This window comes from Lates calcarifer, unplaced genomic scaffold (assembly GCF_001640805.2).
Source record: "Lates calcarifer isolate ASB-BC8 unplaced genomic scaffold, TLL_Latcal_v3 _unitig_5489_quiver_634, whole genome shotgun sequence".
Lineage (NCBI taxonomy): Eukaryota > Metazoa > Chordata > Actinopteri > Centropomidae > Lates > Lates calcarifer.
Window position 1 is genome coordinate 160,061 of NW_026117558.1, and position 22,551 is coordinate 182,611.

Consider the following 22,551-nt stretch of genomic DNA (forward strand, 5'->3'; position numbering starts at 1 on the left):
CAGGTGGAAGAACCAATCGATATTGGGACAACGACTGAGAGGCTGACTGCTGGACGGGGGTTGACTAAACACCATCAGTCCCCCCCCACACCACCACCAAGAAAAGAAAAGAAAAAGAAAAAGAAAAAAATTCCATTTTCACTTTCAGTTATTTTAATTTGTTTTTTTCTCACAGTCAAGCAGCAGAATCATCAAGTGTTGAATATTATCGATTTGAATAATCCCTTAAATGGGGGGGGGGGGGGGGTTAGTGTCCTGAAAGACAATATAATGCGACAGGCTGTTGTAATTGTAGACTACAGAATTAACGTGCGCTCTTCATCTGAGAGATACGGTGCACGCCCCTTTAATGAACACGCACTAACTCTGATTAAGTTAACACCGACTCAACTGACCCACATCTGAACCACCATCGTACCGTTTAACACAGATCGAGGCAGTCAGGGTTTGTCAACCCCGACTTTACCTGAGAACCTGAGTTGAACCAGAGGAGGTTCAGCTCTCTTTGTAGGACAGAGCTCAGGACTCAGGACTCAGGACTGAAACTCCCTGTGACCTGTGAAGAGTCTCACACCTGAACCTGGACCTGCTCATGCTGCTGCTGGGGGATTTCCCATGATGCACTGAGCTCCTGTTGTTCCTGTGTCTCTGCAGCTTCACTCAGTTTTAATGCAGCAGTGTAACGTGCTGTTTGTTGTTATTATTAAATAACTCCTGTGAGCAGCTTCTGCTACGCTGAACACAAACAGGAGGCTTTTCATCGGCTGTGGTTTCCTTTTCCTCCTCGCTGAGTTCATCGCTCCTGCTTGACCTCCTCTTTCTCCTCCTCCTGCTCCTCCTCCTCCTCCTCCTGTCTGAACTGCGTCCGTAGAGTTTAACGCTCGTCGTCACGTGATTTCTCAGAAACAGAAGTGAAAGCAGTGAAGGAGTAAGCTGTCGACTGCAGACGGTTTGAACGCTGAAGACTCAACACAAACAGGTGAGATTATAATAATGATAATAATAACGGTAATAATTATCATTGTTATTATTATAATAATAACGTCCTGAGAGTGTTGGAGGTGATGGAGACAGGACATCTTGTCTGTCTTCTTGTTGCTGGAATCAGTTTCTCTGTGTCGCAGTCTCTTCGTCTCAGTCCGTCCTCTCCACAGTCTCTGTCAGAACCAGTTCAGGTCTGTCTCAGTCTCCATCCTGGACTTCTTTAGGCCTCTGGTAGAAACAGGTGTTTGTGGTTCATGGATCTGGTCAAGGTCAGGTCTGTGATCCAGCTCCTTCAGAAACACTCTCACTGTTCGACAGATGGTTTGGATCCTGGTCCTGGTTCAGTCTTGTTCGGTCTGGTTCGGTCTGGTTGAACAGGTGAGAAGCAGCTCCTCTTCATCATCGTGTGAAAGGTCCATAAGTGTTTGAGCAGTGAGGATGGTGGTGGTCCTGGTCTGATCCACTCCAGTTTCTATGGATCAGGTCTGGGTCTTTCCACCTGAGGAGGGTCTGCTTTAATCCTGGTTTGGTCCTGACCTGAGCCTGGACCGGGTCCCTGACCCTGGTCCAGACTCTGTGGATCCAGACTACAGGATGTGATGAGCTGTGTTTTCTCTCTCTCCTCCACAGGCTGATCTGAACATCAGAGTCTGCAGAGGAAACCTCAGTCTCAGTCTGGACCAGACCTGAACAACATGGCCTCAACATTAAGAAGATAGAGCAAATAGCTGCCTCCTGATCCGTCTGAGTTAATGAACACACTGAGTAAACTGGCAGCTTCATTCATCAGACAGTTTGACCACAGTGAAGACAGGATGAAACAGATTGTTAGAGAGTTGAAGGAAATCACTGAGAGAGTGAGAAAGATGCAGAAGACAACAGACACAGTCAGAACAACAGGAGCTGTTGGAGGAGGAGTAGTACTCACAGTTGGGCTCCTTGCAGCTCCATTCACTGGAGGGCTGAGCTCAGGAGCAGCAGCAGGAGCAGTAGGTGGAGTTGGTACTGTTGCTGCTGCAAATATAACAAAAAAGATGAAAGAGGATGGAAGTTTAAAGACAGTAGAAAAAGAATGGGGCTGGCAGAAATCAGCTGAAGTTCAGACTGACAGACCTGAAGGAGTTTCAGATTATTCTGACACGAGTGTCTGGACTACGAAAACTCAGCCAAGGAGTTCTGGAGGTAGTTTTAACAGGGATTGCCTTCATAGGTAATCTGTTAACGCTCCTTGTGGCTGTGTTCAGAGTCACTGCGACCCCCGAGGAGGATAAAAAGTTAACAGACTATCATCCAGTCAGCTGATCAGTGTGAAAAAGTCACTGATGAGTTTTATAAGATGAAGACAGAGCTGAGAAAGTTCACAAGACAGTAGAAACAGTAAAATTCAGCGTCGTGTTCCCCTCTGGTGTCTCCTGTCGTCCTGGATGTAGCTTCCTGCTCCTGCTGCTCCTCCCGGACTCTGAGAGACTCTGTCAGCTTCATGTTCTTCATCAGGTCTTCATCCTCTGAGTCCTTCTTCTGTCTGTTAGCTCCTGACTCCTGTTAGCTTCGACGTTTCGACTGATGTTTTCAACACGGACGACAACAAACACACAGTTTGTTCCTGGTTGTAACTAATGAAGATCAGATGTTAAGACTGGTTTCTACAGAGATCAGATCAGTGAAAGGTTCACGGACCTGAACACACCGAGTCTCTGAGGAACATCTGGAAATACTTTGATCATTTCAGGAAATTAAACCTGTTTTTTCTTTGTTTCAGTGAAATGTTTCTCTGTGTTCACTCCTTGATATTTACTCTCATTTATTCAGCAGCTTTGATCAAACCTTCTGATCTAATGTACAGTTTCATAGTTTCACTGAACTGTTTTTATTTTCTTGCTACAGAGACTGAACCTCACTGGACAATGTTAATAAATCACATTTAATTCTGACTGTTTGTTCATCACCTGTTCATTTACCTGCTCATGAGGTGAAGATAAACATCTGTCCATCATTTAGGACAGGTGTGATCAGTGTGTTTTCTCTCCTCCTCTGTGGATCCATGTTCTGAACATACAGTCTGATGGTCCTGCAGATTCTGGACCAGGATTCTCCATCAACATCTGATCCTCTTACCTCTCTTACCCATCCTTTACCTGTGAATCACCTGTCCACTCTGGTCTCAGGCCCTAACCCTTTATAACAGCAGATGAGCTGGTCTGTTGAGGTTTGTTGATGAACAGCTTCTACAAACAGAATTAATGATGGAGACATTTTTAATTTACATGATAATAAACATGATAATTATGATTATTATTTCAGAACTGTGATGTGAACACTGCAGGTGTTTGTGCAGAAGGAAAAAGTTTTCACTTTCACTCTGGAACATTGTGTGGAAATGTGTGAAAGACCAACACATGGTGAATCCAAACATTTACTACTGTGAAATATTTTTGAGTTCCTGTGTTTTGAATGCAGTGTTTAATTTTGAGGGAAATCTGAGGCGTTTTGTGTGTAGAGTTCAGAAAAAATCATCTTAGTGACAGCAGAGGTAAAACACCGTAAACATATCAGATTAAACATGTCGGATTAAAGTCGTTAATCTGAGTCCTGCGCTGCAGGTTTTCAGATTTGAAGAAAACAACAGCGCCCTCTGATGGACAGAGTCGTTTCCTGCCGCTGAGAGTTGACATCAGATTATTATTGATTTACACAGTTACACTTCATCTCCAGCAGGTGGCGGTAACACGCCTCCTGTCATAAACGGAAGAAGAAGGAGAAGAAGAGGAGGAGGAGGAGGAGGAGGAGGTCTCTGTGTAGAGGTTCTGGCCGAACATTAACATGGAGACAGTAAATTAATTTTTTAGTAAAACCTCTCAGAAAGAAGAAGAAGAAGAAGAAGAAGACGGAGCAAATAGCAGGAAGGAAGGAAGGAAGTGACGCTCAGGTGTAGACACAGTCCAGAGTCACCTGTCCGGAACTTGCAGACTTCTTCATGACTGCGAACGTGAGTCTGAAGTTTCTGTGTTTTAACTTCTCTGACACTAAACTCTCCTTATATTTCTGTAACGCTGATCTCAGGACGGAGGGAAACTCACCAGACTCCACTGACATTCCTCCTTAAATTAACGGCCGCTCAGCCAGTGAACGAACGGGACACACCGTCCGTCTGAGTCATATAAACGGTGAAAGGATTTATAACAGCATGTGTGTTGATGAGTAAAAGTGACGCCGAATAGAAGAGACACCACGTCTTTACAGAATGAATCACTTCTTTCTTTCTGTGAAGTGAAGGATGTTGTCGTTCAGGAGGGAAAGTTGAAGTTTTCCAGACGGAGTTCTGCAGGGACCTCATGGCCGCACAGTCGGACAGAGGGCAGAAACACATTAAACACGGTGAATCCCTCGTGAGGAGCACGAGGAGGTAGATCACCCCCGCCCCAAATCAGACCAGCAGAGATCTCTGTTACTGAGACTCCTCTACTCTACTACTGTCTCCTCAGTCTCTGTGGTCCTGGTTCTGGTCCTGGTCCATGTCAGACCTGCTGGACCTGTCTGATCCAGACTCTTCTCTCCATCTTTAATCAGTTTCCTGTCTGAGTCTTTAGAACAATAACGTTTTTTTTTAACGGTCATCTGACAGTTCAAAGATGGCAGACAGGTCAGTGTGACCTCTGACCTCTGTCCGTCCTCAGGTGTTGGTGTTGTTCTTCGCTCAGAGCAGAGAACTGACCGGACTGAAGCAGGAGGAGGTCGCTGCCGTGCCGACACCAATCAGCAGCCAGGACCTGTGGAGACTGTTGCTACGGCGACACCCCAGGTACCAGGGACACACACTGATGCTGTCAACAACAACAACAACAACAACACCAACACCAACACAACTCTCTCTGTGGTGTGTGTGTGGTGTGTGTGTGTGTGTGTGTGTTCAGACTTTCCGTCCTCCAGGACCAGGTGGTGTTGGCGGTGCGTCAGCAGTACGTTGCCATCGGCGACCAGGTGGTAACCCTGGGAGACGGGGACGAGGTGGCCGTGGTGCCGCCGCTCAGCGGAGGATAACACACAAACACACACACACACACACAGAGAGAGAGAGAGACGGTGAGCGGCCGAGTTCAACCAATCACAGATCAGTACAGGTGATGTCACACACACCTGAGTCAGAGGACCAATCAGATCATCTGATGATTGTTGTTTTCAGAGATGTCAGAGGAGCCGAGAGACGTCTTCAGGCTGAGCCGTGATTGGCTGTCTGTACAGGAAGCGGTGGACGCCGTCAACAGCACTTCCTGTGGAGCTGTCTCCGTGTTTATAGGTTAATGATTCATCGTCTGTCTCTCTGTCTGTCTGACTGTCTGTCTGTCTGACTGACTCTCTCTCTCTCTCTCTCTGTGTCTGTGTCTGTGTCTCTGTCTCTGTCTCTGTCTCTCTGTCTGTCTGACTGACTCTCTCTCTCTCTCTGTGTCTGTGTCTGTGTCTCTGTCTGTCTGTCTGTCTGTAGGTACAACCCGTGAGGACCAGGTGGGCAGCAGGAAGGTGATTGGTCTGGAGTATGAGGCGTACGAGTCCATGGCCCAATCAGAGTTCACCAAGCTGTGTGCTGACATCAGAGAGCGATGGCCGACCGTGATGCACGTCTGCGTCCACCACAGGCTGGGGTGAGCCGCCGCCGCCACTGCTGCGTTCAGGACACGTGGGAAATGACAAACTCCATCATCATCAGTTTATAACAACTGAGTCCAGAGGAACCACAGCAACATGTTTATATAGAGTCAGAGATGATGAAGAGAAACAGGCTCAGGTTTTGATTATTGATTGATCAGGGAAAACTGGATTCAATTATTTAACTGTGTGTGAAGGGGGTGTGTCTGAATACTTTCTGAACGCTCTGTAAGTGAAACCTGTGCTGTCAGAGGGAGGAGCTCAGGTGACCTGAAGGTGGAGGTCAAACTCACCTGTGGATTTCTTCCCTCAGGTGGGTGAAGGTGGGCGAGGCCAGTGTTGTCATGGCGATCTCGTCTCCTCACCGTGGTGACGGCCAGCAGGCGATCCAGCACTGCATCGAGCAGCTGAAGGCCAACGTCCCCATCTGGAAGAAGGTGAGAGCGACTCACGTCCTGGTTATTGACGAGTCATCGTGATTGGTTATTGATCGTGTGACTCTGATTGACAGGAGGTTTACGACACGCAGGAGGCGAGCTGGAAGGAGAACTTGGAGTGTCGCTGGTCTGCTCACAGACAGGAAACACCAATAATCAATCAGCAATAAAGGTCATCAATGACACTGAACTTATTGATCTGTGTCTGTTATTCTCTAATGAGCAATAATCAATAGCTGCAGTTTAAACCCGACTCAGCGGGAGACACCTGAGCTGTTTACAATGACATCATCACAGGAGGAAGATCTGATTGGTCGACGTTCAGCTGGTGTTTTTACTGTCCTGACGTTTCACCTGTCAGCCAATCACTGAGGAGATACTGAGTTAAATCATGAAGGGGGGGGGTGATGTCATCATGGTGTCATCATGACCTCTGACCTCCAGGTCCAGTGTAGTGGACCTGTTCTGGTCTCAGACTCTGTTGATGTGGAAACTGATCAGTGTTTCTGTGACTCACCTGTGTGGGCGGAGCTCAGCAGGTAACTGAAGGTTTTATTATTCATCAGATAAAACTGTTAATCACAGGTCTGATTAATGTTAAACTATTAAAGACTCACTGACTAAACACAGCGTCATCAGCTGCTGCTCACTGAGCATAAACTTTATTTATATTCATCTGAAGTGATTATAAACTTTATTTATATTCATCTGAAGTGATTATAAACTTTATTTATTCAGTTCGTTTTAAACCACGTGACAAAGTAAAACATCAGATAAAACAATAAAATATTAAATTCGCAGTTAAATGAAACAGGGTATTGAATATTAAACAGATTAGAAAGTTTAAATAAAACTGGACTGACGTTAATAACAGAAGCTTTTATTTTCACCGGAAATGTTCATACACGTGTTTTTTTTAAGCCTTTATTTTGAAGGTGGCCGGATGTGGTCCTCTCCGTTGCTGCCGTCTCGTGCCGCCGCTCCCCCGGTTGGTCAGCTGACCGTCGGCAGGTCTGCTGACTGTCAAACCCCTGAAGCTCGCACCGTGACCCGGACACCAGCATCACCAGGCCGAGCCCGGTCTCTGTGTCCCCGTTACCGGAACCCCTGACCCGGATCGGTTCCTGACCCGCCCCGCTGTCAGCCGGAGGCCCCAAACCAAGCCGAGCTCGTCGCACTCGGAGCCGGACCCTCTCCCTCTGCTCCCCCTGTCGGTGCCGCTCCGAGGCCGGTCAGCTGGCCGAGTCTACACCGGGCCTGTGTGACCCCCAGCCGGCCTCAGCCCCGGCGGTGCCCGCTGACCGCCATGGCCCTGCTGGACCTCGCCATGCAGGGACTCGCCGTGTTCGGCTTCATCCTGTTCTTCGTCCTGTGGCTCATGCACTTCATGTCCATCATTTACGTGTAAGTGAGCAGCTAACGGAGGCTAACGGAGGCTAACGGCTAGGCTAACAGCTAGCGGAGTGACGCCTCTGTTTCCTGCCTTTATCTCTGGGATTTATCCAATGGTGTTTTTCACTTTCAGGATGAAATATAAAAATAAATCAAGCGGGGCTTCTCAGCGGGTTTCTGGGTGTGTGACAGCCGGTAAACCCTCCGTGTCTGAACGGTTCGCTGTTGGGCGTTTTCCTGGTTAACCGCTAGCCGCTTAGCTTCGCCAGTTAATTCCGTTCACTCGGGCTCCGTGTAACTTCTGGGAAACTACATTAATAATAACGCAATGAATTCAGCTTTTATGCCGCTGTGACCGTTTGTAGCGAAACTGAATGAGTTTATTTATATTAGTTTACAGATATGAGTCGGTTCCGTCACGTTTTGTTATAGTTAGCCTCACAAATTTCCTGCTTCCACTGGTTACACCGAATTACGTTTAAAAATCTGACGATTTAATAATATTGTGCTCAGCGGCCGTTAATGTCGCACTGTTGAAAACAACAAATGTATTGTTAAAGTGTTTTTAGTTGCTCTTTAATTCGGTATTAGTCCAAATTACCTAAACGTAGGTAATCTTTAAAACGTTAAGGTTTTGAATGAATCTCAGGGTTGATTTCCAGGATGCTTCCATCAGCTCTACAGCTGTTTACTTTTTCTGGAATGAGGGGAAATGTTTGTTGGGTTGTTTGTTGTAAACCGTGTGTTTGTCACTGATGTAGTTGATTTTCTGTGGTGAGTAGATTTAATTGTGTCCATCATGACAGCAGTTTAAATCCGGGAGGTTTTGTAATGGAGTTCTGGTGAAAGGTTATTGGGTAACTCGGGTTTTTCCAGGATCTCTTTCCTCATTAGTTCCATAGGTGTGACTCTGTTAAAGGATTCAGAATGTTTTTACATTTCGACACAGGTGGTCTGATTTATGAACTACACTTCATGGAAGGTCCTGAAAGGTCATTGAATTCTGGGGTCACTGTGATTTGAATGCAGGTCTTTGTATTTGGTCCATTTTTATTCATTTTCCCAAATACCCAACATGTCCAGGCGTTAGAACATGATTATGGAACTCCTTACAACTTAAACAGATTATAGAATTTTCAGAATTATCCAGGACTTTTAAGAATCCTCCAGATCTTTCCATGAATGCAGATTTTCTACAACTCCTTTAGTCTGTTGGTGAAAACATGTAAAGACCCTTTGACGAACAGATGAAAATACAGCAGATTTAACTCCGACATGTGTCAGAGGAGAAGGTGAAATTATTACAGTTTATATTTATAACATCTGAGTGTGTTCAGGTTCAGATGACTTCACTTTAATCTGAAGTCTGATTTAATTCTCTCATGTTCTCATTAAGAACCCGTCCGTCATTAACCATGAGTCAGAGTTCAGTCTCCGGTTTCAGGAGCTGATGACACATGTTTTATTTTCTGTTTATATCACAGTGTTATGACTCAGCGGGGTGCTGACCTTTGACCTCTGTGTCTCTGTGTTTCAGGCGTCTCCACCTCCATAAGAAGAGATCAGAGGTCAAACAGTCCTTTGTGCAGCTGGTGGGAGTTTCTCTGCTGAAGCCGCTGAAGGGCGTCGACCCGAACCTGATCTCCAACCTGGAGACGTTTTTTACACTGGATTACCCCAAGGTGACTCTTACCCCCCCCGCTTATTACCCCTTATTCCCATCCACCTGCCTCTAACTGCCCCTGACCACCTCCTGACTCCCCTCTCAGAGCTCCTGCTCTGTCCTCAGGTTGTTGATGTTTGTTTTTCAGTACGAGATCCTGCTCTGCGTCCAGGATCAGGACGATCCAGCTGTCGATGTCTGTAAGAAGCTGCTGGGCAAATATCCGAACGTAGACGCTCGATTATTCATTGGTGAGAAACAATCGCCTGTTCCTCATCCTGTCACGTGTTCCGGTAGAAACTCACCTGGTCCAGTCTGCCTTTCGTTAGCAGCTAGCATTAGCATGTGTCCTTCTCTGGTTCTTAGGGGGGAAGAAAGTTGGAATCAACCCCAAGATCAACAACCTGATGCCAGGCTACGAAGGAGCTAAATACGGCCTGGTGTGGATCTGTGACAGTGGCATCAGAGGTGCAGCGCTAAGCTACATTCACTGTTTTTAGCTGTTCATCATCACTGCTAATGCTAACTGTGTGTGTGTGTGTGTGTGTGTATGTGTGTGTGGCAGTGAAACCCGACACCCTGACAGATTTAACCAATCAGATGACAGAGAAGGTGGGATTGGTCCATGGGTTGCCGTATGTTGCCGACCGTCAAGGCTTCGCTGCCACACTGGAGCAGGTAAGGCTAACATGCTAACACCATGAAAACCTTCAGCAACCAGATACTGATGCTAAGTTGCGTCTAACTGTGTTTATAGATGTTATTTAGCACTAGCATCTGAAGCTAATATGACTCATGTTTGTTAGCGCTGATGTTGCGATCACATATTCCTTTATTTCTAAGCTCGCTAACGAGCAGTTCAGCGCTAAGATAAGTTCCTGACAGAGTCACATCCTTAATCTTATCACTAGCCAACAGCTAATGCTAACCTCTGTGCTAACGTGATGGTAGTAGATGTTTTTTATGGGTTTACCGACGCTAACAGATGCTAACCTGTCTGCAGGTGTACTTCGGGACGTCCCACCCCCGCTCCTACATCTCGGCCAACGTGACGGGGATAAAGTGTGTGACAGGAATGTCGTGTCTGATGAGGAAGGACGTGTTGGATCAGGCCGGAGGGCTGGTCGCCTTCGCTCAGTACATCGCTGAAGATTACTTCATGGCTAAAGCCATCGCTGACAGGTTAGCGTGTTAGCATGTTAGCATTAGCACTAGCACCTGGCAGCTGTTTCTGTGTTAAGCTGATGATTTGTTTGCTTTCCTTCAGAGGCTGGAAGTTCTCCATGGCAACACAGGTGGCGCTGCAGAATTCTGGGTCGTACTCCATCGGACAGTTTCAGTCCCGCATGATCAGGTGACTCACAACTCTTCATCTGATTGGCTCTTTATTTTCAGTAGTCTTATCTTGACCGTTTCTTCTGATTTGTCTGACAGTGGTTTAAATAAAGTTTTATAGTTAAACTCCGGTCGACTGTGGACGTGTGAGAGTTGTTGTTAATAAAGTTGTGTTTGTGTTGTCAGGTGGACCAAGCTGAGGATCAACATGCTTCCTGGCACAGTGCTGGAGCCCGTCTCTGAGTGCTTCCTGGCCAGCCTCATCATTGGCTGGGCCGCTCATCACGTGTTCAGGTACACAGCCAATCAGAGAGCAGGACACTGAGCCGACGGGTCTCATCAGAATTAACAAGAGGAGTGTTTGATGTATTCACCTGAACTGTGCAGGGTGTGTTTGTTCGTTCTGGTCTGGTTCTGTAGAGGTCTCTGTCTCATGGTCTCTGGATGAACGGCTCTTAAAGGACAGGTAAACTGAATTTAGCTCTGGTTCTGTCCAGAGACCCGGTCCAGGTCTCCTCCAGTCCAGATCAGAACCAGTTGATCAGTGATAGTGTGATTGATGGAGGATCAAACCATTAAACTTAGTGTGGAGTTAGATTCTTGATGGACAGTGAGTCGCTCTGATTCTCTGCTCAGGTGTCAGGTAAGTTCTACCTGCTGAACAGGTTCGAAACCGACGGACGGTCGATCGCCTTCATCAGACCTGGAGCTCTGCGTCGGCTCAGGTTGATGACGTAGACGACTTTTAATTGGTCAGAACCAGTCACATGACAAAGTTCAGCTCAGCTGCTTTAAACAGGTGTCAGACCAGAGTCCAGTGGAAACTGGTCTGTGGATCCTCGGGGTCTGAACCTGGTCAGGAGAAACTGATCTTTGACTTTTAAAGACACGACTCTGATGATCATGATCGACTCTCAGGAGCTAATCAATGAGTTATTGATCAATAAATCAGGTTTATATTATTAGAACAACATGAGATTTACCATCAAGAACTTCATGTCTTTAATCGGTGTGTTGACGTCCTGACGGGGTCATGTGATGAGAATGTGTCACCTGACCTGTGACCTGTGTGTTGCAGGTGGGACATGATGGTGTTCTTCATGTGTCACTGTCTGGCCTGGTTCATTTCTGACTACATCCAACTCACCGGAGTTCAGGTACTTGCTCCTCTAAACCACATGCTTTTACTTTGAAAGGACTGTTTTAAACACTGACTAACAGTGTGTTTTTACGTCCTGGTTGACATCACGGCATGCAGGGCGGGGCTCTGTGCTTCTCGAAGCTGGACTTCGCCGTGGCCTGGTTCATCAGGGAGTCGATGGCGGTTCAGATCTTCCTGTCGGCGCTGTGGGACCCGACCATCAGCTGGAGGACGGGTCGGTACCGGCTGCGCTGCGGCGGCACCGCCGAGGAGATCCTTGACGTGTAGTCACCACAGCAACAGGCCACACCTTCACACACCCCCCCACCCTCAGCAGGGAGGAGGAGGAAGAGACTGATGTTTGTGTTTTTTATGAGAAGAAACTGAAGTGTGTGTGTGTGTGTGTGTGTGTGTGTGTGTGTGTGTGTGTTTTTAACTATTTATGTTCCTTTTGGTGCTAAAATTAAATGACGCCAGAACAAGCCAATGAGAGCGCAGGAAGGAGGAAAAACAAAAAAACATAAAGAAGAAAAAAAAGTGACGCTTCGCACTGATTCTGATCTCTGATTGGACGAGGAGAGGAAACCATCAGCCAATGAAGAGAGAGGAGGTGAAATACTCTCTCCTGATTGGCTGATTTTTCTGTTCTTACTTTGTCAGCTTCAACAAGTTTTTTTTTTTTTTTTTTTTTTTATGGAGGCAAATAACAACCAGAATAATTTGAACAGAGTGAAAAACAATCAGGAAGAGTTTGTTCTGTCAAAGTATTTTACTTTGAAATCCATCTGTCTGCAACACGGTCAGAAAGTCAGGTTCAGATAAAACACTGAAATACGTTTCCATCCACTGGCTTTGATTCACGTGATGATGTTAACGACCTCCTCTTCTTCTGTGGTGGTTTAATGGCAGCAGATCAGCTTGCCCAGTTCATCAGCTTCATTTAGAAACTGTTGAAACTCTTTTTCTTTTCAGAATAAAGTCGTTAACGTTCACACACTAAATTTAATCAGCACAATTTGATCCAAAGTGAAATTTCACCGATTTTTCAGAACCTGAAAAATCCTGATGAAAATCAGGTCTGAATCCAAACAGATGATTTTCAAATTAAAAGTCAAATTCCAGCAGGTCTTCAGTTTCCTCTCAGTCTCTGATTATTACAGATGTTATTTGCTTCCATGGTTTTAAGTAGTTTTTGCTAAAAAAGAAAAAATACGGCATAATTTTGCATTAATTGGTTTTTGGTCAAAAAACCAAAAACAAGCTGAAAATCTGTGAAGTGGAGAAAAAAACCTGAGCTGGTTTGACCTGGTTCTGAAGGTTGTCACAACCCGGCTCAGAAGCCATGACAAGAGGAGGGAAGACCACACATAAGTTCTAACTAAAACACATTTATTTAACATAATTGAAAAGGAAACTAACATTAAGACAAACAGAATACAACCAAAACCAAACAGAGTGGAAAAAACCAGAGGGCAGAGAGACTGGCCAATTTATATAGTGCAGCCAGACCAGGTGAGCTGAATCTGCCTGACGACCAAACTCCGCCCAAGAGTCTCAGGAGGAATTACTGACAGGGTCGTCACAAGGTTCAGTCCGGCTGTGGTAGACTCTGCAGAATTCAGGTCCGAGTCCTGAGTTCAGTTCCTCCAGCTCTTTGGTCTAAAACGTGAAAAGCAGCTTCAGGTTTTTCTGTTTGAGTTTCTGTTTAATTCAGTGTCAATGTGAAAAATGTTGATTTGTGCAGCTTTAAGGTTAAAAAACTAATGTGAAAACAATCAGCCAATGAGAAGAGAGAGACACTGACCAATGTCTCTGTTCAGCTGATTTTGTCTTGGAAAAAACAAACGCCATTTTACAGAAAAACACGTCATTCACTAAAGATTAAAAAATACCTTTGTTTTTGTAAAATACAAAACCGGTCTCATCAAAGAAAAAAAGAAATTTATCACCAAAAAACAAACTAAACAAACAAAGAATTGCAAGATCTTGATCATGGTAAAATATCTCGTACTTATAATTAACTGTTATTTAGATTGTTATTTAGTTTTTACAAAATTTGCATAATTACTAAAAAAAGACGTCATAGTGACAAATTTGTTACAGAATCGTTATTGTGTTCATTAAAAAGGTCTTATAATTACGTGATCTTTATTTCATCCATATTGTTACTGGATTATTACAGTGATTATAAAAAGAATGTTGCGACGTCTTTATTTCATAATTACAAAATCAGTTTCTCCTAATATCTCCTAACTGATGAAAACGATATTTCTTCTTTAGTGAACGACGTCTGTAGCTTCTGACGTCAAAGTGAATAAAAACAAAACATCGTAAACAGCACAGAAAACAAGCAGTGAGAAAAAAAAACTGACCAATGAGATCAGAGAATCTTTGTTGATTCAAGAATCAAATTAGTTTTTATAGTTTTTGTTTTTTTGTTTTTCGGGGGGGTTCAATTTTCACCCCTCCCCCGACAAAAAAAAAAAAAAAGACATAAACAGGATCCAGCACTGAATGAATTATTCCAGTATTCTGACGTTTAATGGTCACGACATTTCATGTGATTCACAAACATCGGACCAAAACTAAAACCTGTCGTCTGTTTAAGAAAAAAAGGAGAAAATTCACATTTTTGAAAGTTTTTGTTTCGCAGTTTGAGTCAAACACTGTACTGTGTGTGTGTGTGTGTGTGTGTGTGTGTGGACGATCGCGAGTGTTTTCTAAGCCGTGTTGTTTCACTGTTAGCCGTTAGCTGTTAGCGTAGCCACAGGCGGTTTGGTTGATGACGTCAGCTGAGTCGGACGAACCCCTGACGCCGTCATCCAATAGGATCAGTAGGATTCTTATTTGTTAATTGTTGTTGTTTTTTTAAAGTGACAGTCCCGTGGCCTGCGGAGCGACCAGACCACAGCCAAGGACTGTGTCAACACAGGAACAATAAAGTTTTATCCTTTCAAAAATTTACTTTAATTTGTAGGAGTTGTTTGTTGCTTCCTGATTGGCTGAGAGGAGAGACAGCAGACGGCCACTGGTTGTCAGATGATTTATTTATTCAGTGATTCATGCTACAACTTCCTGTCACACTTTCAGAATAAATAAAAATTAAACAATTTTTTTTCTCTCATTGAGCACAGATAAAAGCCCCCCCATCATGCATTGGTTCAATATTAAAAATATTTCATGTAATAATAACAATAATAGTCCCACCTGCTCCCACAATGCACCACAAGTACTTTACATTCATTAGCATGAAAAAACAAATGATACATTCAGGTGTAAAAACAGACTTCGGTCCAGTCAGTTTACAGTTAACCAACGAAAACAAACTTGAAGTTTCAAGTGAATTTTAAGTGAATTTGGAGACAAAACCAAATTTTAATAACAAACTAAATATGACTTTAAACTTTCAGATGCTTCAAACTGTTTCTAGAAAATATATTTTCAATAATTTCAGACACTTTAAAGATTCAGTTTCATGTAACTTGTTTGACATATAACATTTAAAATGTGTTTTCAGAATGTTTAATTTAAGCCAATCAGAAGAGTTTATTTCAACATCAGTTAATTGATCATGTGACTTCGGTTTTGATTGACACAAAACTTGGAGGGTGTGGTTTGATGAGTGGGTGTGGTTAATGTACGGTTACATTAATGTTTAATTTGATGAAATCTCGACACGTTTAGCCCTGAAACAGGATGTGATGTCACAGTTCTGAAACAAAAATCTGACCTTGTTAAAAAAAACTTGAACTTCATATGAAACAAATATCGTAGTGAAAACATCAACATTTAAATAACGATACATTAAAAGTATTATGTTTACAAGAATCAACAACTTAAAGATACAAAAAAGAAAAATTGGGAAAGCCATCAAACAGGAAGTGATGTCATAATGAGAAAATGAGTTGGTCCAATTAAAAGGCACACAAACTTTGGCTTGGTTTGACCCTGCCCCCGACTTTTCTCAACTCATTGTAAACAACAAATTTAAGAATAAAAAGATTTAAACTGTGCTGTTGTAAAATCATTGCGTTTTTTTCTCACTAAAGAAAATTTAAGTAAAATTTTTTTTCTTTAAATGTAACAAAAAAAATTACCAAAAAAATTATTGTAACACAAACTGTCCTTTTCCAGCTAAACTGACAAACCAAAAACTGAAACCTAAAACAACAAAGACTCAGCCACCACCTCACTCTCACTCTCTAAACGACTGAAATCAGCAGGAGGGTCAGAGGTCAGAGGTCAGAGGTCAGAAGGCAAACTGGGAATCGGCAGCTTCCTGTTTTTTCTGGCTTGTTTCCTGTTTAAAGAAAATCACCAACATCACGAATCCAAACAAAAACTAAAACCTGTTTGTTTCTTAAACGGCAAAGAAAAAGTAACATAAAAAATCAAAGAGCTGAATTTGAATTAAATATATTTTAATAGAAAAAAAGAGGGTGGGGCATTTGAGGATCAACCAATCACAGCTCAGTATGATACACACACACACACACACACACACACACACACACTTATATATACACACACATATATATAAATACACACACGCAAGTACGACAGGTGGGCAGGACGCCGAAAGCATTACCTATTTCATGTTGTACAGTATAAATACATTCATGATTAAAAAAACCCTCCCAAAAATGTATACCAACAATAAAATGTTTAACAAAAAATATTTTTAACTAAGTGAAAAAATCCTACAAAAAAATCGTCATCAGATCAACACGACCCGCCACTGAAACTCCACCCGACCACCACATAAAAAACCAAAGACCAGAAGAATAATTCAGAAAAATAAGGCACAGAAGAAGGTTTGTTGAGATCGTAACCAGCAAAACTCTAAAAACAATAGCAATAATAATAATAATAATACTAATGATCATTTCAACCAGAGAGCAGTGTGAAGCGCCGATGGAAAGGCACATCACTGAAAATTCAAAAATAACATGGAAGTTTGAGTAAATCAGCAGAACTGAAAAAAATTTAAACGTTTAACAATAAAATTAAAAAAACCTGTAACGATTTTAACGAAAAACAGAAAAAATAATAAAAAGACAAATTATTTCATTTTGCTTTTTGCTGAAAGTTACAGTGAAACTAAATAAATAACTTCAATAATTACAGTTTACAAGACCATTAAATCCATGCTGAGTAACTCTGAATATAAAATAAACAACAAAACAAATGGAAAGTTTAATCTTTCCATTATTTTGGGATTTTAAGAAAAGGCAGGTTTTATTTTGAAAATTCTCTTTTTGACTTAAAAAAGAAAATTTTTCCTGATTTTTTTTTCTGCATCACATTAATTTAACATTTAGACAAAAACAGTTCAACTCACATTGGCTCCTCATTGGATTCCACTACCCACAATGCATTGCTACTCAGTTCTTAGTCTGCTCAGGAATGTGCTCTGTAACCGCTGTAACCATAGCGACGGCCCCTCGCAGTGACATCATCTGTCACCGTGATGTCAAAGTGTTTGTAGGCACAGATCATTGGTGAGTCGGGGCTCTCCCATTGGTCCGTTTGTTTCCACCACGGGCCAATCAGAATACCTGAAGTCTGACCAAAGGTCAAAGGTCAGGAGAGAAGTTGAAGCGAAAATGGTTGAAATGTCCACAGAGTGTGTGACATCAGAGGGTCAGAGGTCGAGCTATCTGACTGTTAGCATCTGTGTTAATTAGCTATTAGCATGTTAGCCTTCACCTTTAGTCTCTGGGCTAATTAGTGTTTACGATGTTTAGAGTAAATGTTTAACTTTTTCTTCTGACTCATATTTTAATATCTCATATTTTTTTAACTTGACATGTAATTACGATATTTCCATCGACTGGATGAAAATATCGTAATTCCCGATGTCTCTGACTCAGATTTACAACCCAGGTTCTTCTTTGTGTGTAATTACATTATGAACGTTACGCTGTGAACAAATTAGCTAACGGGCTACTAGCTAACTAAACTCGAGGCTAACAGGCTAATGACTCGTCGTTATGCTAAGTCCTGTCAGAGTTACTGTGATCACACGTCACAGATCAAGTCGACAAGTTATTACAACAAAAATCTCTAAGTTCAGGTCAGCTGACCTGCTTCAAATGTATCTGTGGGGAGTCCTGGGGTCAAAGGTCAGATGGTGGACTTGGACTCAGAGACTCAGATGGTGGACTTGGACTCAGAGACTCAGATGGTGGACTTGGAGAAGGAGACCCGGAGGTGCTGGTTGTGGTCCAGCTGGTGGTCGTGCAGAGCGATCAGAGCCTCGATGGCCTCCTCCACCGACGCCAGCTGCATCAGAGCCATCTTCCTGTCCTTCCTGTGAAACAGCCGAGTTTAACGATCAATCACACTGATTGATGACGGTTCTGATTGACCGATGAGCTGGTTACTGTTGTTACTCACTGGAAAAACTTGAAAGGCTTTGACTGTGAATCCACTGGAGGAGAATAAATCCTTCAACACCTCCTCACTGACCGAGGAGCTAGGACACAAAGAGGCAAGGAGGTGAGGAAGGACAAAACATTGCATCCTAACTAACACTGAGAAATTTACCACATTGAAAAACTGACTTTAAACTAAAGGTGGAAACAAACAGGTTTTCAGTCAAGTCGAGTGAATCTTACGGGATGTTGGAGAGGTGCAGCGTCGCTGACGGAGGGAAAATGTTGTTAAAATTTTTGGACCCGGGTTTTTTGAAGCGGTGGAGGGCGGAGCCTGAGAAGTCCCGGGTCAGTGCCTGCTCCTCCTGCCCCGCCCCCCCCGCGAGGCAACTGCACCACCGGGTGTTTGGACAGCGTCACCCGGATCACGTTACCGTGGAGACGCTGTCCGTTCAGGTGACTCATCGCTGTCGGAGGAAAAAACAAACAGTTTCTGAAATGAAATATATCAAGATTTCCAGGTTAAATTTATCATCATAAAATAAACTGAAGGTTTGAAGTGAGAGAGTAAATGTGAGACCGAGTTGAGCCTGAGTGGCGTCGCTCATCTGAACCAGAGCGTTTTCCTTCTTGTTGAAGAGGATTTTCACTCTCTGAACGTCCCCGTAAACACCTGCAAACACAACACACTTTAGACTGCAGAAGTATCATCCTGACTGAATCTGAATCTTTCTGTCTTCATGTCTCAGTTTTCCTCTGCAGGAGAATAAATCAATCGTCTTTAATCCGTGAAGATGAAAGTGTTTCTGTTTCTTACCGAACAGGATGAAGAGGCAGTGAGGAGAGACGCTCTACAGAAACAAACAGAATCAATAAAGTTATCTGGGAGCGCAGCGCTCTGATTGGCTGTAGTGTGAGTGTGTGACCTCTGACCTCTGGGTTCAGGTTGGACACCAGCAGCACTGAGTGGACAGCAGGGGGCGCCACCTGCAGCGAGACGCGAGGAGGAGACACCAACGAACCGGGGACGGCCGCCATCGACAGACCTGAGGATGGGAACCCAGAAAACTTTATTTCCAACAAACAGTAAAACTTTATTTACAACAGGTTCGTGTTGACAGTCGACGTCTCACCTGTGTGTTGGTGGAAGGTTGGAGGGAAAGCTGCTGCTCCGTACGGAGGGAGGGCCACACCTGTAACACACACACACACCTAAGGGTCAGAGGGGAGGTTCAACCTGGAAGCAGCTGAACACCTGGTTCCACTGAGTGTCTGAGTGTTTCCTCCGTTAGCGTTAGCGCAGTTAGCTGGTCTCACCAAAGGCGGCGGCGGGCTCCAGCTCTCCGGTCGGCAGGTCGGCTCTGGTGAAGTCTCGGCTCTTGTCGTTGTTGTATTTGACGTTGAGCGCGCTCAGTTTGGAGAAGTCGATCCTGAGCGTGCAGCAGCCATTATAGATGTTCTGACCGTCCGAGAGACTGAAACACAGGAGCACAGAGCTGACGTCTGATTGGACCACAGCCTCTGACATCATGTTACATCTGTGTGTGTGTGTGTGTGTGTGTGTGTGTGTGTGTGTGTGTGTGTGTGTGTGAGCGTGCACGTGACTCACAGCCTTGGCGTGCTGAGCGTGCACGGCGTCACTGAACTGCAGCAGAGCCTGGAACTGGTTGTTTCTGGTGAAGGTGATGATCTTCAACACGGAGCCGAACTTACTGAAGATCTGAGACACAAACACAACAACAACAACAAACAGTAAACAACAACAACAACAAACAGTAAACAATGTAAACAGTACACAGCCAGTGACCAACCTGCTGCAGAACCTCCAGAGTCACAGGGTAAAATAAATTCTCTACGATGATCCTCAGGACTGGACTCTGACCCGGGGCTAAGCCCCGCCCTTCCCCTCCTGACGCCATGCTCCCAGAATGCACTGCTGCTGCACTGATAGCCTGCAGCGCCGCCTGAGCTCTCTGCCAACAAACAAACAACATGACAGCCCCTCACCTCCTTTAAACCTCCCGTTTCTTTCTTTAATTGTAAACAGACGGTGTGGGCGTGGCCTGACCCTCGGCTCCTCACCTGATTGGTCAGATTGTCAGTCTTGAGCTCACGGTGGGTGGAGTACTGGATGAAGATTGGCTGGTTCCTGACGGTGGGCGTGGCCGAGGTGTAGTAGTTCACCATGGTAACAGCCGCTTCCTCCGACGCCATCTCTAAAAACGCCTGACAGGATAAAACAACCAGGAAGTAAATGAATAAAAGCCGGAGGACAAACAGTCACATTCACCTGACCACCTGCTCTGATTACATTTTTACTCGAGTACTCTGAGCCTCTGTTCCTGTGAACATCACTCACCTGGTTCTTGGTCTTCAGCGTGATCAGTTTACTAACTCGGCCGAAGGGAAGCGCCAGAGCGAGCACTTCCTGTTCAGAGACGTCGGCGGGAAGCTGACGCAGGTGAAGGACCCGAGACGGGACGCACTGAGCACGCTCAGAAACACACAGCCTATCAGTGCCATCCACTGCGGACACACACAGGTAAACACGTCAGGTGTGAGTCACATGACTCTGTGAGGTCTCAGGTGGAGGGAGGTCTCACCTGTGGACAGGTTGGAGGTGCTCATGTTCGCAGAACAGCAGAGAGACAACGTAAACACTGGTTCCTGAAACAGATCAATCAATCAGTCAATCAGGAAGAGTCGAGGAGCTGAAGTCATTTTATTGTTTGATAAAAAAACAAAGTAAAAAAATTAAAGTCGTAAATAAAAACTGGACATAATTAATTCTTAAAGATAAACTCCATTATCAGTTAAACTATTGATTACATTATTGATCAACAGATGATCTGTCTGTCATGGTTTTCAATAATCCAAGGTGACAAGATTCAGTTTACTGCTGCTGTTGATCAATCAATACAGCAGAACAATTATTAGCAGCAGTTCTGATAATCGATTGATCGTTTCAGTGGTTTTTTAAACAGATAATGAATGAGACATGTTTTCACAGACCAGACGATTAGAAAACAATCAGCAGATTAATCGATAATGAAAACAATGTGTTTATTGTGAAATAAAACAGAAATATCAGAGGCTGATTAATGATCAGTTTTCTTCTGATCGATTGATCAAACTGTCGTTTTTCACTCAGGAAACTTAAAATGGCCGTTTCAGTGTTTTGTCTTTTTCTTCATTAACATCGCGATAATTAAACTGCGCGGATGTTCGATTAATCGAGGCTCGTCAGAAACATGAACACGTGACCGGTCAGCTGAAACACGTCATCACGTTTCAAACCAAAACACAAACAAATTCACAGAAAATGAAAATAATCCACGGCAGCTCCTCGGTCTGCTCTGAACGGGAACACGCAGTTATCGCGGGATCTCAGCCGATCAAACCCCGCCGTTCAACCGTCCGTTTGCTCGCGACTTTCAACCAAAACAAAACCCGAAAAACCGAAACGCGAGCGACAAACGGCGCGCGAGGAGCGAGACACCGGGACGCAGAGGGGCTCCTGTGGCGGGAAGATGTTTCCGTAAACAAGAAAACAACAACAAACGGACGGGAGGGTTGACGCCAGAGGCTCGCGCAGGTGCGGTTCAATCACCAAGGAAACGCGAGGGAGGAAGGAAGGAAAAACGGCGGCGGGCGCGTGCGGGCAAGGTTCGGGAGGTTCCCTCGCGCTCACCCGTCCATGGTCCGCAAGGAGGAAGAGGAGGAAGAAGAGGAAGAGGAGGAGGAAGAGTTGTTTTGGTCCGCGAGCCTCTCGCTCCGCAACCAGGCAGCGGAGAACAACGAGCTCACTTCCCGTTTGCTGACGTCACGGGAGAACATGGCGGCTCGCGGACACGCCTCAGATCAGACCGATCGATAATGATCGATAAATTCATGTGTATAATGCGAGACTCGTGTTTAAACTCTGATTGTTTTCCAGTGATAAAAATGTCATTAAAGGTTATGTTGTTTATTCAGTGTAATAAACAATAAACAAACAAAATCAGTAAATATCCACCAAGAAAATAAAAGACACTAACGACACTTTTCAGATCTGATGATATTAATGTGACTGATAGAATCACCTATTGAACAGTAAAATATAACAATACGCTGAGTAAAAATCATTCACTCGTATTATTAAAGGATGGAAATATTCCCTGTTACTGTTACATTACTATATTATTACTGAATTATTATTAATATCACTGATCAGCAGCGTCACGTTCAGCAGGGATTAACCCTAACACAGTAACTAACTCTATCAGTAAATAAATAAACAAAAGAGAGATTACATGAGTAACTCATACAGATTATATCAACATTTATTACAGTAATAAACAGTGATATCAGTGAGATCCCAGGTTTTTTTTGTTACTGAGTGATGGACAGAAATGACGGTTTAATCTGTTTACAATTAAAAATACATCACGAAATGAAGGGGTCTGAATACTTTCTGTGTTATACACACGACACATAAACAACACAACTGTGACATATACATAACAAATATACAACAACAACACTACTTTATTATAATATTATTATTATTATAATATACATTCTGTGTCTCCGGTGATGAGG

At 43.9% G+C, this 22,551-nt stretch overlaps 4 protein-coding genes and 1 long non-coding RNA gene across 5 annotated transcripts; 4 read left to right on the top strand and 1 right to left on the bottom strand.

Moving 5' to 3' along the window:
- Positions 1-265: 265 nt before the first annotated feature.
- LOC108874606 (uncharacterized) lies at positions 266-2,062 on the top strand. The gene is made up of 3 exons (XR_007811460.1): positions 266-979; positions 1,125-1,362; positions 1,615-2,062. It is a non-coding gene; the product is annotated as an uncharacterized LOC108874606 (long non-coding RNA).
- A 1,661-nt stretch (positions 2,063-3,723) lies between these two features.
- Positions 3,724-5,048, top strand: LOC127138938 (molybdopterin synthase sulfur carrier subunit). The gene is made up of 3 exons (XM_018663137.2): positions 3,724-3,970; positions 4,659-4,783; positions 4,896-5,048. The coding sequence occupies exons 1-3, from the start codon at positions 3,959-3,961 to the stop codon at positions 5,020-5,022; spliced, it is 264 nt and encodes an 87-aa protein (XP_018518653.1). The 5' UTR covers positions 3,724-3,958; the 3' UTR covers positions 5,023-5,048.
- A 118-nt stretch (positions 5,049-5,166) lies between these two features.
- On the top strand, positions 5,167-6,252 carry LOC108874621 (molybdopterin synthase catalytic subunit). Its single transcript, XM_018663135.2, has 4 exons — positions 5,167-5,278; positions 5,465-5,621; positions 5,939-6,062; positions 6,137-6,252. The coding sequence occupies exons 1-4, from the start codon at positions 5,167-5,169 to the stop codon at positions 6,230-6,232; spliced, it is 489 nt and encodes a 162-aa protein (XP_018518651.1). The 3' UTR covers positions 6,233-6,252.
- A 743-nt stretch (positions 6,253-6,995) lies between these two features.
- ugcg (UDP-glucose ceramide glucosyltransferase) lies at positions 6,996-14,557 on the top strand. Its single transcript, XM_018663130.2, has 10 exons — positions 6,996-7,466; positions 8,992-9,136; positions 9,266-9,368; positions 9,484-9,585; positions 9,683-9,795; positions 10,121-10,299; positions 10,385-10,471; positions 10,639-10,746; positions 11,531-11,609; positions 11,711-14,557. Exons 1-10 carry the CDS (start codon positions 7,369-7,371, stop codon positions 11,879-11,881), a joined length of 1,185 nt encoding a protein of 394 aa, XP_018518646.1. The 5' UTR covers positions 6,996-7,368; the 3' UTR covers positions 11,882-14,557.
- On the bottom strand, positions 14,223-22,420 carry LOC108874622 (polypyrimidine tract-binding protein 3). Its single transcript, XM_051068935.1, is given in 16 exon segments — positions 14,223-17,906; positions 17,993-18,006; positions 18,008-18,071; positions 18,214-18,350; positions 18,352-18,437; positions 18,551-18,643; positions 18,788-18,821; positions 18,904-19,016; positions 19,104-19,163; positions 19,288-19,690; positions 19,782-19,943; positions 20,053-20,196; positions 20,330-20,496; positions 20,574-20,637; positions 21,662-21,760; positions 21,763-22,420. Coding segments are annotated over 16 exon segments (1,818 nt in total). The 5' UTR covers positions 21,808-22,420; the 3' UTR covers positions 14,223-17,773.
- Positions 22,421-22,551: the final 131 nt, after the last annotated feature.